The 14,750-nt window shown below is 34.0% G+C and overlaps 1 protein-coding gene across 1 annotated transcript in view; it reads right to left on the bottom strand.

The window, feature by feature from the left end:
* Positions 1–5,622: 5,622 nt before the first annotated feature.
* Positions 5,623–14,750, bottom strand: part of il11ra (interleukin 11 receptor, alpha) — a 51,039-nt gene continuing 41,911 nt past the window's right edge. Inside the window, exons 8-11 of the mRNA XM_051121540.1 lie at positions 11,771–11,918; positions 7,963–8,052; positions 5,823–5,924; positions 5,623–5,702 (exon numbers count right to left, since the gene is read on the bottom strand). Of these exons, the coding sequence (XP_050977497.1) occupies positions 5,623–5,702; positions 5,823–5,924; positions 7,963–8,052; positions 11,771–11,918 (420 nt within the window). The remainder of the gene's footprint in view (positions 5,703–5,822; positions 5,925–7,962; positions 8,053–11,770; positions 11,919–14,750) is intronic.

The raw sequence follows: 14,750 nt of genomic DNA, 5'->3' as shown, positions 1-14,750 counted from the left end.
CTTAAAACTACCTCTTTTTATTGTTATTGTATTATTATTATTATTATTATTTTTTTAATTATTATTTCTTAACTCAAAATTGTGGGGAAAAAAGTCCCCACAAAAATAATTGTGAGATAAACTCCCACTTCCGAATTAAAAAAAAAAAAATTAAAAAAAAAAAAAAATGATATCTTCAATTATAAGAAGTTGGATTTGTGAGATATAAACTTAAAATTACTCAAACTTTATTTATTTGTTTATTTATTTATTTATTTATTTATTACACAGAATTGTGAAGATGTAAACTCAGAATTGTGAAAGAACAAAAACATTAAAAAAATGGCAAGATATCTTCAATGCTAAGAAGTTGGAATTGTGAGATATAAACTCGAAATAACCTCTTTAATTTTTTTCATTTTATTTATTTTTTCACACAGAATTATGAAGATGTAAACTCAAAATTGTGGGGGGGAAAAGTCCCACTCCCACTTCTGAGAAAAAATAAAAAATAATAGAAAAATAAAAATTGCGAGATATCTTAAATTCGGAGAAGTTGGAACTGAGAGATATAGGCTCGAAATTATCATTTATTTATTTATTTACTTATTACAGAATTGTGAAGACATAAACTCAGAATTGTGGAAAAAAGGGGAAAAAGTAATTGAGAGATATAAACTCCCAATTCTGAGGAAAAAAAAGTCAAAATATCTTCAGTTCTAAGAAGTTGTAATCGTGAGATATAAACTCAAAATTACCTGTTTCATTTTTTGTTATTATTATTTATTTTTATTTTTTTACACAGAATTGTGAAAATGTAAACTCAGAATTGTGGGGGGAAAAAGTCAGATTAGCGATTTAAAAAAAAAAAAAAAACTGCATTGTGAGATTATCAAAAAGTCACAATTACCGTTTTCATTTTTTTATCCAATTGACAAAAAACAAGCTTCCATAGATACATATTCCAAATTAGATGATAACCACTTTATGTCTTTGTTTGGACAACGTTCCTTATTTTTGTTTGTTTGTACCTATAGGAAGGATACGCATACTAAAATCTTATAATTCAATAAAATCTTATATTTAAAAAGACTTACAAAAACGCATGCATTGAGCTTTATGTCACTGGAGAGCAATGTACAACAGAGCAGTACGCTGTATACAAACTATTATACAATATAACTGCATAAATGTATAACAATATCATTTTATAGATGAGCTTCAATAGAATTTAATATTGTGAATATCTATTAGCTTCAACAAAGAAACAATCAGCTTTAATCACCTTACAAATGCGTATATATGACACCGTAAGACTGATTTACATTCATGTCTCGATTCAATGCAGAGAAAATGCCAGAGGAGTCGAAGAAATGAAACGCATTTATTGCATTGAAGGTCCTGTTTTGTCGAACACCAGCTCGGCGAAAGTTGCGTTTGTAACCGTTGCTGGCGTTTACTGTCAAGACATGAACTCCGAGGCTGACGTCAAGATGAAATGCACTTTATTGCCGAGAACTTGATGCTTTAGATGCCACATCTGGTTGGAAACCAACCAGACGAAACCAGTCAACTGCAGATGTGTTCACCTGTTATGAGCGTTGCTTTCTGAGAAGAAATCTCGCAGGAAGAAAGACAAAGCAGTCTCTGTCTCTCCGCAGAAGGACCACGGGATCCATCCCTGGAGCGCTAGGACAGCGAGCTTTCTGTCTTCCAACGTTAGCAGCTGTCTAAAGGTTACAGAGTGTCTTTTTCACCAGCCGAGCGATTGAGGAGTGAAACGCCACTTTCTCCATAATGCCCCGTGTGCTGCGCGCGGCCGCTGAGCCTTTTCACAGCATCGCATGTGTCAGGAGTCCAGTGGAGTGTGGGGAGTATCGGAAAGAAGGAGCAATACAAAAATATGTTTTTTTTTTTTCACTGTCCAAGAATACGCTGTGAGCACAGAGAAGTAAAATAGGAGGGAAATCCTTGTGTTTTTCTATTGCATTGTGCTACATTGGAGACTGTACATGTTCACAGTTCACGGGACTCAGAGCCCATTCTCTGAGAGGCCTAGAGGAGAGGTGGATTGTGGGTAATGGAGTCTGTCAGTGGTGGTGATTCCCTATACTGATGCCCTATGAGGGCTGAACTGGAGACGGCCGACTTCTCAAATCTAGAGGTAAACAGCAAAGTTAAACTGTTTTAGAACAACACTTACGTAACAAATGTGAATTTTTTTTTTTTTTTTCCCAAATAAAATAAAATAAAATAAAATAAAATAAAATAAAATAAAATAGTTCATTTTGAGGCCAGTATATATTATTTTTGTTTAAATAATAATAATAATAATAATAATAATAATAATAATAATAATAATAATAATAATAATAATTGTTTATTTATTTATTCATTTATTCTATTCTATTCTATTCTATTCTATTCTATTCAGTTTACCAAAAGTGACAGTAAAAACATGTATAATGTTACAAAAGATATCAAATAAATGTCAAATAAATCTTCTTTTTCATTAAGCTTCACATCACAGGAATAAATTACACATTACAATATATTCACAGAGAAATTTGTTATTTCAAATTGTAATATTTCACAATAGTATTGCATTTTTTTATAAAATAAATACAGCTTTGATGAGCATAAGAGACTTCTTTCAAAAACATTAAAAAAAAAACTAACTAACCCCAAACTTTGAACGGTAGTGTATTTTGTTGTGTATTTTGTATTTGCTTTGAAAATGATATTTTATATTGTCCTAAATATTCTGTTTAAATAATATAAATAAATAATAATAAATAGTAAATAATAATAATAATAATAATAAAAAATCATAAAAATGAATAAAATAAAAATAAAAATAAAATAAAATAGAAAAAAAAAAAAACATTTTTTAATCATTAATTTTTAAACATAAATTTTATAATCATTTATCCATCCTCAGGTCTTTTAAAAAATGAATGCTGTTTTGTTTTTAATATCTAAACTAACTAACTAAATAAATAAACAACAGTAAAACATATTTGGAATTACATAAAAAACAGTATAATCATAATATAATTGTACGCTAAATAAATAACAGCATACATATTTGGAATGATATGAGAGCGAGTAAATAATAACAAAGATAATTTTCATTCAGCTATTAATTATTACATCATGTGGGAGAGTTAGGAAGATTACAGGCTAATATAGAGCAGGCGTTTCTCATAAATCATCGTGTTTACATCTTCACGTTTTCCCACTTGAGTCATAAATTCATATCTAAAGACGTATGAGAAGTCACAGAGTTCAAAGTGAGCAGATGCTGTTTACGTAGATGTCTTCAGTGCTAGTATAATTTACAACATTCAAAGCTTATATAAAACAGACTATGAGCTAACTATTACTGTTAATGAATCATGCACTATAAAGCACAGTTTTTGTCATGGTTTTTATATGACCAAACACTGCAGCTAAATATGATTGTCACTCCTCTTTTAAGAGGTCCTGTACTCACATACAACCTCATTCATAAAACACCAGCAAAACCTGGTGATTAAAAAAAACAAGAAACAAAAACATAGATAAAACCATTCACTCACTAACTCCACCCCCTTGGTTCACATTACTACCTTAAACAAAAATTGGTTCCTGTCAATCATTAAGTTCCACCCCTTTGGTAAATATTACTACCTTAAACAGAAATTCAGTTCCATGTCAATCACTAAGCTCCGCCCCTTTGGTTCACATTACTACCTTAAACAAAAATAAATTCAGTTCCATGTCACTAAGCTCCGCCCCCTGTGTTAACGTTATTACTTAAACCGAAATTAAGTTCCATCAATCACTAAGCTCCGCCCCCTTTGGTTCACATTACTACCTTAAACAAAAAGAAATTCAGTTCCATGTCACTAAGCTCCGCCCCCCTTGGTAAACCGAAAAAGTTCCATGTTACTAAGCTCCGCCCCCTTTAAACAAACCTTAAACAAAAAGAAAATCATTTCCATGTCACTCACTAAACTCCGCCCCTTTGGTTCACATTACTACCTTAAAAAGAAATTCAGTTCCATGTCACTAAGCTCCGCCCCCTGTGTTAACATTACTACTTAAACAGAAATTAAGTTCCATGTCAATCACTAAGCTCCGCCCCCTTGGTAAACATTACTACCTTAAACAAAAAGAAAATCATTTCCATGTCACTCACTAAGCTCCGCCCCTTTGGTTCACATTACTACCTTAAACAAATAGCAAATCAATTCCATGTCAATTACTAAGCTCCGCCCTCTTAGTAAACATTACTACCTTAAACAAAAAGAAATTCAGTTCCATGTCACTTACTAAGCTCCGCCCCTTTGATTTACATTACTACCTTAAACAAACAGAAATTCAGTTCGTCAATCACTAAGCTCCGCCCCCTTGTTAACATTACTACCTTAAAATAAATTTAATTCCATGTCAATCGCTACGCTCCGCCCCCTTAGTTAGCATTACTACCTTACTACCTTAAACAGAAATGGGCATCCGATGACCCCTTTAAGCAAATGGAAATTCAGTTCCATGTCAATCAATAAGCTCCACCCCATTAATTATATTATTACCTTAAACAGAAATTCAGTTCCATGTCAATCACTAAGCTCCGCCCCATTAGTTAACATTACTACCCTAAACAAACAGAAATTCAATATCATGTCAATTGCTAAGCTCCGCTCCCTCGGTAAACATGACTATCTTAAAGAGATATTCATTTCCATGTCGATCACTAAGCTCCGCCCCCTCGATTAACATTACTTCCTTAAACACAACAGTCCATTTCTAACCTGCATTCACCATGATAAAGTGAACTCTTTAGCCGCTGTCGGCATAAACGTGACATGAATCGATATTTAAATCAATTAGTATTAAGTTATTTATGTTCATGTAAAATAGGTGCGTTTCTTTTAAACAATCGTCCAAGGTGGGATGCTAGAGAAATACAGAAACAGAAGTATTTGTCTCAACTCGTTTTAAATTACTGTTTCCAGACGTTTCTTGCACCAGTGTGGTCTATCTGCAAACCACATTAAACTACAGCACAGAGAGAGTGTGCTATTTAAAAACAGCCACCCGACAAAAACATAAACAACACGTTGGCCTGTTGACGGTGGTTTACAAACAATAAAGCATCTCAAGTCACTAATATTACTTAGTCAGAATTATCGGATTAGGCTGTTTCTTGTTCATGGCCACAAGATGCCAAAACATTGCTTATATCAGGCATCAGGAGTTCAGGAGTGACTATTATATTCCATACACACCCGAAACAATCATTCAGGAGATTCACTCCCACATTTATATGCTGTTCCCACTCTTAAAACTCTGCAGTGTGTATTTTGCCTTTTGATGGTTTCCAGTCAGAACGGACTTTCGTGAATCTGAGAAAAAGTCTTGCAGTCTAGTTGGTTTGTTTACAGCATTTTTCACAGAGTTGTTTTTTTTGACTTGAGTGTTTTCTGTGCAGTAAAAACAGGACAGCCAACCAATGGTATATTCAAAGTATCAACATAGTAGCCATAAATGGATCGTTTAGCATGCATTCTCAGACTGTTTAAACCAAGATGGGCCAATCGCCAAAACAGCAGACGGAGGGAATGAAAGAAAGGAGTCGCATGTCTGCGCCAGCTTACTTTAGATTGGTATGGACTTCATCTTTACCATGGAAGTCAGTTCTTGTTTCTTCACATTGTCCTGTTTTCTTTGTCTGACCCTATGAAGGGAACAATTAAAGGATCAGATTGTCTCATGCCTCTGTCTAACTGTTCCAGCATGTTTGTATGGATTTGGTTATGAAATATAGATAAATGTAAATAAAGAAAAATGCGTACCATAGAAGTGCGCGATGATAGTTAATAACACAGCCACCATGACTGTTGCGAACAGCCCTAACAAAATCACCAGTCCGAGGCTTCCGCTCTGGTGTAATGATGAATCTAAGGAAAAAACAAAACACAAAATGAAACACAAAACAAAGGATGCACACACATAACACAACATCTAACACAAAAAAAAAAAAAGCAACAACACAAAACAAACAAACAAATAAAAACACAAAAGCAATACAAAAAACAAAACGAACAAAATAAAACAAATAAACACAACACAAAAGATATAACAAAACAACTCAAAAAGGAAAAATAACACAAAACAAACAAAACAGCACAAACACCAAAACACAAAAAACAACACAACAACACACAAAACAATCACAAATAAACAAAACAAACAAAAAACTAAACACAAATAATCAAACAAACAAAAATAAAACAAAAACCCAAAACAACACAAAAAAAAACAAAACACAAATAATCAAAACAACAAAAACAAATACTCAAAACAAAAACAATACAATGCAACAATGCAAAACAAAACACAAATAAACAAAACAACACTAAACATACAAAAAACACAAAACAACAAAAAACTAATAATCAAACAAACAAAATAAAACATAAAACAAAACAACAAACACACACAAATAAACCAAAACAAAAAGCAACACAAATACAAAAAAAGGAAAAAAAAAAACATCACAAAACTTAAAAAACACAAAATCCAAATAATAAAAACAAAAACAATACAATGCAACAACACAAAACAAAACAAATAATAAAAAACACAGAGCAACACACAAAAAACAACACAAAACAAAACTAAAACAAAACAAAAACACATTCAAAACAAAACAAATAAACAAAACGCAATATAAATAATCAAAACAAAAAACAAAACACTGCAACAAAAAAACAACACAAAACAAAACTCAAACAAAACAACACAAAACAAAAACAGCACAAAACACATTCAAAACAAAATGCAATACAAATAATCAAAACAAAAAAACAATACACTGCAACAAAAACAACACAAAACACAAATAAACAAAACACAAAAACAACAAAATACTAAACAAAAAATAAAACAAAAACAATAAAACACAACAAAATATCAAAAAAAGAAAACAAGACAAAATGTAACAAAGCAGAACAAGACAAAATTAATCAAGACAACACAAAAGAAACAAAAAATAAAACAACTAAATAAATAAAACTAAGAAAGTGAGTCAAATATTGTTTAGTGCTTGTAAATTTTTTTGTAAATATTACTGTTGTAGCATTTGTAAAACTAATTTCAGAATAAAGAAAAAGAAACAAACAAACTAAATGAGCCTTGAAATATTAGAAATATTGATTTAAATAATAATATGTCCATCTTTATTTACTTCCTAAGGTGATTAAAAGTTATTTCATTTGAATTGATTTTTGGTTTGCCTTAAAATTGTTACGTCTACAATCACAAACATCCTCATTTTTGCTATTTTTAGCATAAAGTGCTCAAGAAATGAAGACATCCCCATGTGAGCAAAATCTTTTATGCTCCAAAGACAGGCTACTTTAAAAAGCTCAAAAACGTCTGATGTTTTGGTCATTGCATAATGTTCCTTGACGCATTAATTAATTAAAACAAACAAACAAACAAACAAACCAAAAAGTCTTTGTTAGAGTACTTATGAGTCAAATACACAAACTTCATTCCAGTCAGAGCTGATAAATATGACTCGTGCAATCGTACAGCGTGTTCACATGCTAGATGAGTGGTTATAAATAAATGGCCTGGAAACAGTTAGCTAATGAAGAGCAGACTGACTCATGCTGGTCTGCCACATGACTGCATTAGGGAAGACTGGCACGCTTTGATTGGTCAGAGCCAGATGATGGGGAAAACTCCGCCCACCACAAACAAGCCCGAACCATCTGGATAACGCTTAGGGGGTGAAAAAAAACTGGCTACGATCTCAAAAGCATCTGATGCTTTGTGTTTAATCTGGGAAAGCGTAAAACGATCCCTGCCAAAACCTCACAGTTACTACGAGTGAAAAGATAAACTGTCTAACAAAAAAACGACGTTGCAGTTTTACCAAAATTCTTTGAATTCCTTCAACTTGCTGAGTGTGAACTTTCAAGCACATACCTGGAGACTTGTCTGTCGTCCTCACTGGAAATGACAAGTTGAAAAGTAAAAAGCCAGAATCCGTTTCCTCTGTCGGCTCTTCCCAAGGCTCTACAATTCCAAAACAAATATAATTACATATATATTTACACTGCTCCTTAATTATTCATGACCGTTTCCCCTCAAAAGTCATGTCAGAGTGAGTTTTCCTCAACAGTTTTCCTCTTGACGATCCAAAGCTCATTTTTTCATTTACTTTTTTTATGCAGTGGACTCCAAGCATTTTTACTGTATGACAACCAGCGAGGACAAAACATTATTCTGCTTCTGCTCTATTGTAGTGAATTATGTTCTACTCAACAAACCACAAGGCATGATTAAAAAATAAATCAATCAGAAGAACATGAGTTGCCAACATCTAAATATGATTATCTTCCCTTATTAGATTTATCAGATATCTGCCAAAGAGCTCAGTCCAATATCCTGAAGCATCATGCTAGCTGTGCACAATTAGATTTATGTTATTATTACATTAGTTATCTGAAGGATTGGATGGATGATGGGTAATATAAAGTACACTTCTCTCTCTCCCCAAAAAATTATATTCAGCGAATTTGCGACTAATTGTGTGGCTCATGAGAAAATTAAAAGCATTGAGCAGAAAGCCTCTTTTTTTAAAAGTTATTAATTAGCATATCAATGGTTTATTTCACTGGACGTTTATTTTAAATGCCTTTGCGCTGTGACAAAAAAGTAGAAATATTAGAATATTAAACATTTTAATATTTAAGTAGAAAATTTTACATTTTACAGTAATGTTCTATTTGTTAACATTTGTTAACAACATGAACTAACAAAATACATTTATTAATCTTAGTGATAATAGATGTAAATTTATCAATGTAAATATATGTATATATGTATATATGTATATATATATATATATATATATATATATATATATATATGCTGATATTCTGCAGAAAAAAAAACACTTCCGAGTATTATTAATGTTGAAAAAAGTAGTGCTAATTCATATTTTTCATAACCAATCACAACAAATTTAGTTTTTCAGAAGGTTTTTTTTTTTTTTTAAATAAAGCGTTTTTCAAACCACCGAGCATAAAAGCATGTTCTAGTACACCCCCAAAACAAAATCAAGACTTTGTAAAAGAGCATAATAGGACCCTTTTAACTAATGAATCTTATTGCAAAGTGTTACCCAAATATTAATATATACAGCAACAAATGTATTGCTCATGGTTGATAAATGTTAATTAACACACTTACTAACGTTAACCAATGCAGGGCTCGAAATTGGGGTCGTTTTGGTTGCACATGCTCCCAGAATTTAATCTGCACGACCTCAAATATATATTTGGGAGCATTTATGTAATTGTTGTGGTGCGACAAAACTTTCACTAAGTACTGTACAGTATATGACTGCAGTGAGCCGTTCTATCAAACATTAGCTTACATAACCAAGTAAACTTCATCTTTACATTCTTAGCTTTAATGCTGATTTTAGGTATTAGCCGTCAATCATTCACATTGCGCTCCGTTGGAACTCGGAACCGGACGGTTTTTGCTCCAAACGTTTTCTTTCAACCAATCTACAGATTAATTAAAAACCACTGCATGGATTTTTATCATTATAGGGTAGATTTGTACATACACTGACAACACACATTAATGTTCAAACAACATGTAAAAGGGAACTTAGCATCCAATGACCCCTTTAAGGCAATACATAATTATTAAATTAGCCCATTTGTTTGTAAAGCATTGGATATCAGAATTGGCCATGACGAATCAAGATCAGTGCATTACTAAAAAGAAGTGTGTGGTAAAGAATTCAGGATCGGGTTTGACTGGTGAAGCTATTAATCATCAGGATGTTGCTGGCCGTTCCACTCAGTTGGCAGTTGTGGTGCTCCTTAATATTCATTGGGTGCTCCTACATTTTATTTGGTCTTACTTTTTGAATGTGGGAGCACTACCAAGCTACCAAGTAAAAAAGTTAATTTTGAGCCCTGTAATGAGACATTCTTGTAAAGTGTTATGAAAATATTCCATCTAGTGTCTCAACTAATATGCAGTGCAAACTGAAAAATGTTGTCTAAGATTTCTCCACACGTAACCATAACTATTAAGCAGTTTAAAATAAATGATTTTCTATTTCTGGCCATGTCAGGTTTGCAATTGGTGCAGAAAGCCTCTGGCTGGATATTTAAATGCCACTCATTAGGTTTGTTAGTGTGAGTTAATATGTGTGTGTGTGTGTGCCTGGTATTCACTACATTATGAGAACCAAATGTTTTGATTCCACAATTTTGACCTCTTGGGAACACTTTTTAGTCCCCATGAGGAAACAAGCTTATAAATCATACAGAATGAAGTGTTCTGAAAATCTAAAGTAGCAGAACATTCCCTGTAAGGGGTAGGTTTAGGTGTAGGGTTAGTGTAAGATGATAGAAAATACAGTATGTACAGTAGTGTTGTCACAATACCAAAATTTTACCTGACTAAAATATCACAACAGGAAAAGTAACTGAATAACAGTTGATCCAAATGGTGATCATAGTTATCTGATAAAACAAAGCATTTCATGCCACCTTTAAAAAAATAATAAAATGATAATAATCGCATGCCAGTGCCACAACACGATTATGGTGAACAACTTTCGAGTCTACAGGTGTGTAGAGATCTTTGCGATATTGGTAAGTTAGCTAAAAGGATAAAGCCAGATCTTATTTCATGAAATAATATGTTTATTTTCCAACGACAATTTATAATATGACATAGTCATTTTTGTTGTTATTTTATCTTTGTTATTAATAATAAGAACCTCGATGCAAGTAACAAACGAAAGGACAACTACAATAAAACAAAGACACAATACAATCTGTTTTATTTTTTCCCAAATTCCATTTTAATTTTTAATAGTTACATTTAAAAAGTAAAAATGCATAATTAATTGAAATCATGTAACCTGCATAATTAAACAGCAGTTTATTAAACATTTAACAAAATTTACAAGCTCTATGAAATACGTTTTACAATTTTTTTTCAGATTCAGTTTTGTTTGTGCATCTGTTTTTCCATTCATTTTCTGGATTCTATTTTGATTGTTTCATTACATTAATTGTCAAAATTCTAACGAATTTATGAAGGATAACTGTATTTGATAAAAATTTAATTAATTAGAGGCTATTTATTTCTTTTTTCAGAAATACTGTGTTGTGCATTTTTCTGGTGAATAAATTATTGTAAATATATATATATATATATATTATTTTTTGGTAAATAATCCTTAAATGTTTTTTTATTAATATTTATTATTAGTACTAGTAGTACTATCTTTACATTGAGTAATATATTTCTGATTGTCAAGTTAAACCGAACTTTTATTTTGACGGGTTGCTGTGAAGACCTTTAGGGTTTCTGTTTGTATATTATACGACGATAGTTTTCTGTAAAAGAAACAGTGACTCTCAGAGATTATGTTCATGTGTTCATGTACTCATATATTGAGATGGAAGAGGCTGAAAACACCATGAGCGTCATGTGTATGCATGTAGTAAACAAAACTGCGCTTCTGCTCCATTCACTAACAAAGACAAGCAGAAATACAGCTCTTATTAAAATGGATTCTTAAAGTAACGGTACTAATAAAATGCGGGATCGTACAGTTTTTAAAAGCAGGGTATCGTGATACTTTTTAAATACCGGTATATTGTGCAACACTATTGTACAGTAGAGAAACCATTACCATAATGATAGGAATACCTGTGTGTGTGTGTGTGTGTGTGTGTGTGTCTTGACTCACCGATCCACGGCCGGGCCTCCACCACGTGACTCCATTCACTCCACTGGCTGTGGTTGATCAGAGCGTCCTGAGCTCTGATCTGGATCTGATGCAGGCGACCCACTAGAGCGTCCATGATCTTTAGACTGGTGTTCTCTTCTGTCTCCAGCTGAGGAACGATCAGCAGATACATACACTTAACGGAGGACAACAGATCACTCCAAATATTAACACTGGCAAAGCTCATCAATTGTACTGCAACTGATCTGTACTTGAGGAGTTTTAGTGCATAATGAGGAATCATTTTCATGCATACAGTAAGTGTCACATTTACACAACAGATTCCCATTCTAAAGCGTTCACATATAGTGATCCAAAAGTGACTATTACATGGAAACTCTGGCATTTTAATATATGGGCCATTCTACAGAATTAATGCAAACTGCTGTCCCACAACCAAAAAACACATTTAAAAAGCATTTAAGCATTCAAATCTTAGATGTTTACCAAGATTATTTTATTATCTATTGAAACCCATAATAATATTTAAAATATCAGTAAGCTTAATATATATAAAATAATCATTTAGTGGCTACTTGCAATTGGGAAGTGTCTGTCCCGAAGCCTAATCCCTTAAATTTCAACTTATTAAAATACTGAAAATAATTTTATTCCAAATTTAAAAATATGTTTTTGATAACAAAATAAATATAATAAAAAAATAATAAATATATATATAAATAGAAATCTTTTGTAACCATAAATGGCTTTACTGTCACTTTTGATCAGTTTGTATGTTTCCTTGCTGAATGAAGTACTAATTTCTTAACATTTCTCTTTTTGAAACACAAAGTGGCAGCAGTTTTGCTTTTAATTCATTTTATTATAGCAAAAACAAAAATGAGCATGTTTACAACTGGCTTGCTTCTTCACTTGTCAGATAAAGCATAAACAACCCTTACAAACACACACACACACGCACAGAGAGATCAGGAGACAGCCAACATCTGGTTGTCTGATGAAAGGCCAAGCAGCCTGGTGAAAGCAGATAAGATCAGGCCATGCAGAGATGACTGTGGGGCTCTCAGATAAGACAACACTGTGTGTGTGTGTGTGTACACAGAAAGGGCTGGACGACAGGACTGTTTATTGAAGGCTCATATATAATGAGGGTTGTATGTTGGTTGCGAATGACCTTTTCCTTATATGATGAAAGTCAAAAAAGATACAGTGTTCTTTTGGAACACATTGAATTTCATTATATGGACAAACAAAATGTTTATTTTAGGTTGAAAAAAAAAGAAAAGAAAGAAAGTCACTGAGGTTTTAAACAATATTAGTATGAGTAAATGATGACAGAACTTGTACTAGTCAGAATTTTAATGAGATGATTCACACATAAAATTAAAATCCTGTCAACACTTACTCATCTTCATGTTATTACAAACCTGTATGACTTTCTTTTTTCTGTTGTACACAAAAAAAGGTATTTTAAAGAATGTTGGTAACCAAACTGTTGACGGTAGCTATTGACTTGATACTATGGAAGTCAATGGTTACGAGCGACTGTTGGGTTACCAACATTCTTCAAAATATCTTCTGCCACACACACATACACACTTTATCTAATTAAAGGGGTGGTGAACAGAGAAACCAAAATTGCCTTGCTGTTTTGACATATAAGAGGTCATTGTACTATAAAAACATCCTGCAAGTTTCAGAACTCAGAACTTTCTCGTTAGTCTAAAAACAGCTTATACTGAAGCCAGTCTGACAAAATGACAGGTTGGGGAATGTACCACTCTATGATGTAATAGTGTGGATAAATCATTGCCTGTTTAGCCCCACCCACCGATTCTACATCGCTGCCTGTTTAGCCCCACCCACCAATTCTACACGACTGCCTGTTTAATCCCGCCCACCAATTCTACGTCACTGCCTGCTTAGCCACACCCACCAATTATACTTCACTGCCTGTTTAGCCCCGCCCACTGATTCTACATTGTTGCCTGTTTAGCCCCACCCACCTAGTCTACATCACTGCCTGTTTAGCCCCACCCACCAATTCTACGTCACTGCCTGTTTAGTCATGCCCACCAATTATGTCACTGCCTGTTTAGCCCCACCCACCGATTCTACTTTACTGCCTGTTTAGCCCCGCCCACCTAGTCTACATCACTTCCTGTTTAGCCCCACCCACTGATTCTACGTCACTGCCTCCTTAGTCATGCCCACCAATTATATGTCACTGCCTGTTTAGCCCCACCCACCGATTCTACATCACTGCCTGTTTAATCCCCACTCACCAATTCTACATCACTGTTTAGTCCCAACCACCGATTCGACATCACTGCCTGTTTAGTCCCGCCCACTGATTCTACATCACTGCCTGTTTAGCCCCAACCACCGATTCTACATCACTGCCTGTTTAGTCCCGCCCACTGATTCTACATCACTGCCTGTTTAGCCCCAACCACCGATTCTACATCACTGCCTGTTTAGTCCCGCCCACCGATTCTACATCACTGTTTAGTCCCAACCACCGATTCTACATCACTGCCTGTTTAGTCCCGCCCACCGATTCTACATCACTGCCTGTTTAGTCCCGCCCACCAATTCTACATCACTGTTTAGTCCCAACCACCGATTCTACATCACTGCCTGTTTAGTCCCGCCCACCGATTCTACATCACTGCCTGTTTAATCCCCACTCACCAATTCTACATCACTGTTTAGTCCCAACCACCGATTCTACATCACTGCCTGTTTAGCCCCACCCACCGATTCTACATCACTGCCTGTTTAATCCCCACTCACCAATTCTACATCACTGTTTAGTCCCAACCACCGATTCGACATCACTGCCTGTTTAGTCCCGCCCACTGATTCTACATCACTGCCTGTTTAGTCCCAACCACCGATTCGACATCACTGCCTGTTTAGTCCCGCCCACTGATTCTACATCACTGCCTGTTTAGCCCCAACCACCGATTCTACATCA

The sequence above is a fragment of the Labeo rohita genome, chromosome 10, assembly GCF_022985175.1.
Source record: "Labeo rohita strain BAU-BD-2019 chromosome 10, IGBB_LRoh.1.0, whole genome shotgun sequence".
Taxonomy (NCBI): domain Eukaryota; kingdom Metazoa; phylum Chordata; class Actinopteri; order Cypriniformes; family Cyprinidae; genus Labeo; species Labeo rohita.
Note: the sequence above shows the minus strand (reverse complement) of the source record. Positions and strands in the feature narration are given on the sequence as shown.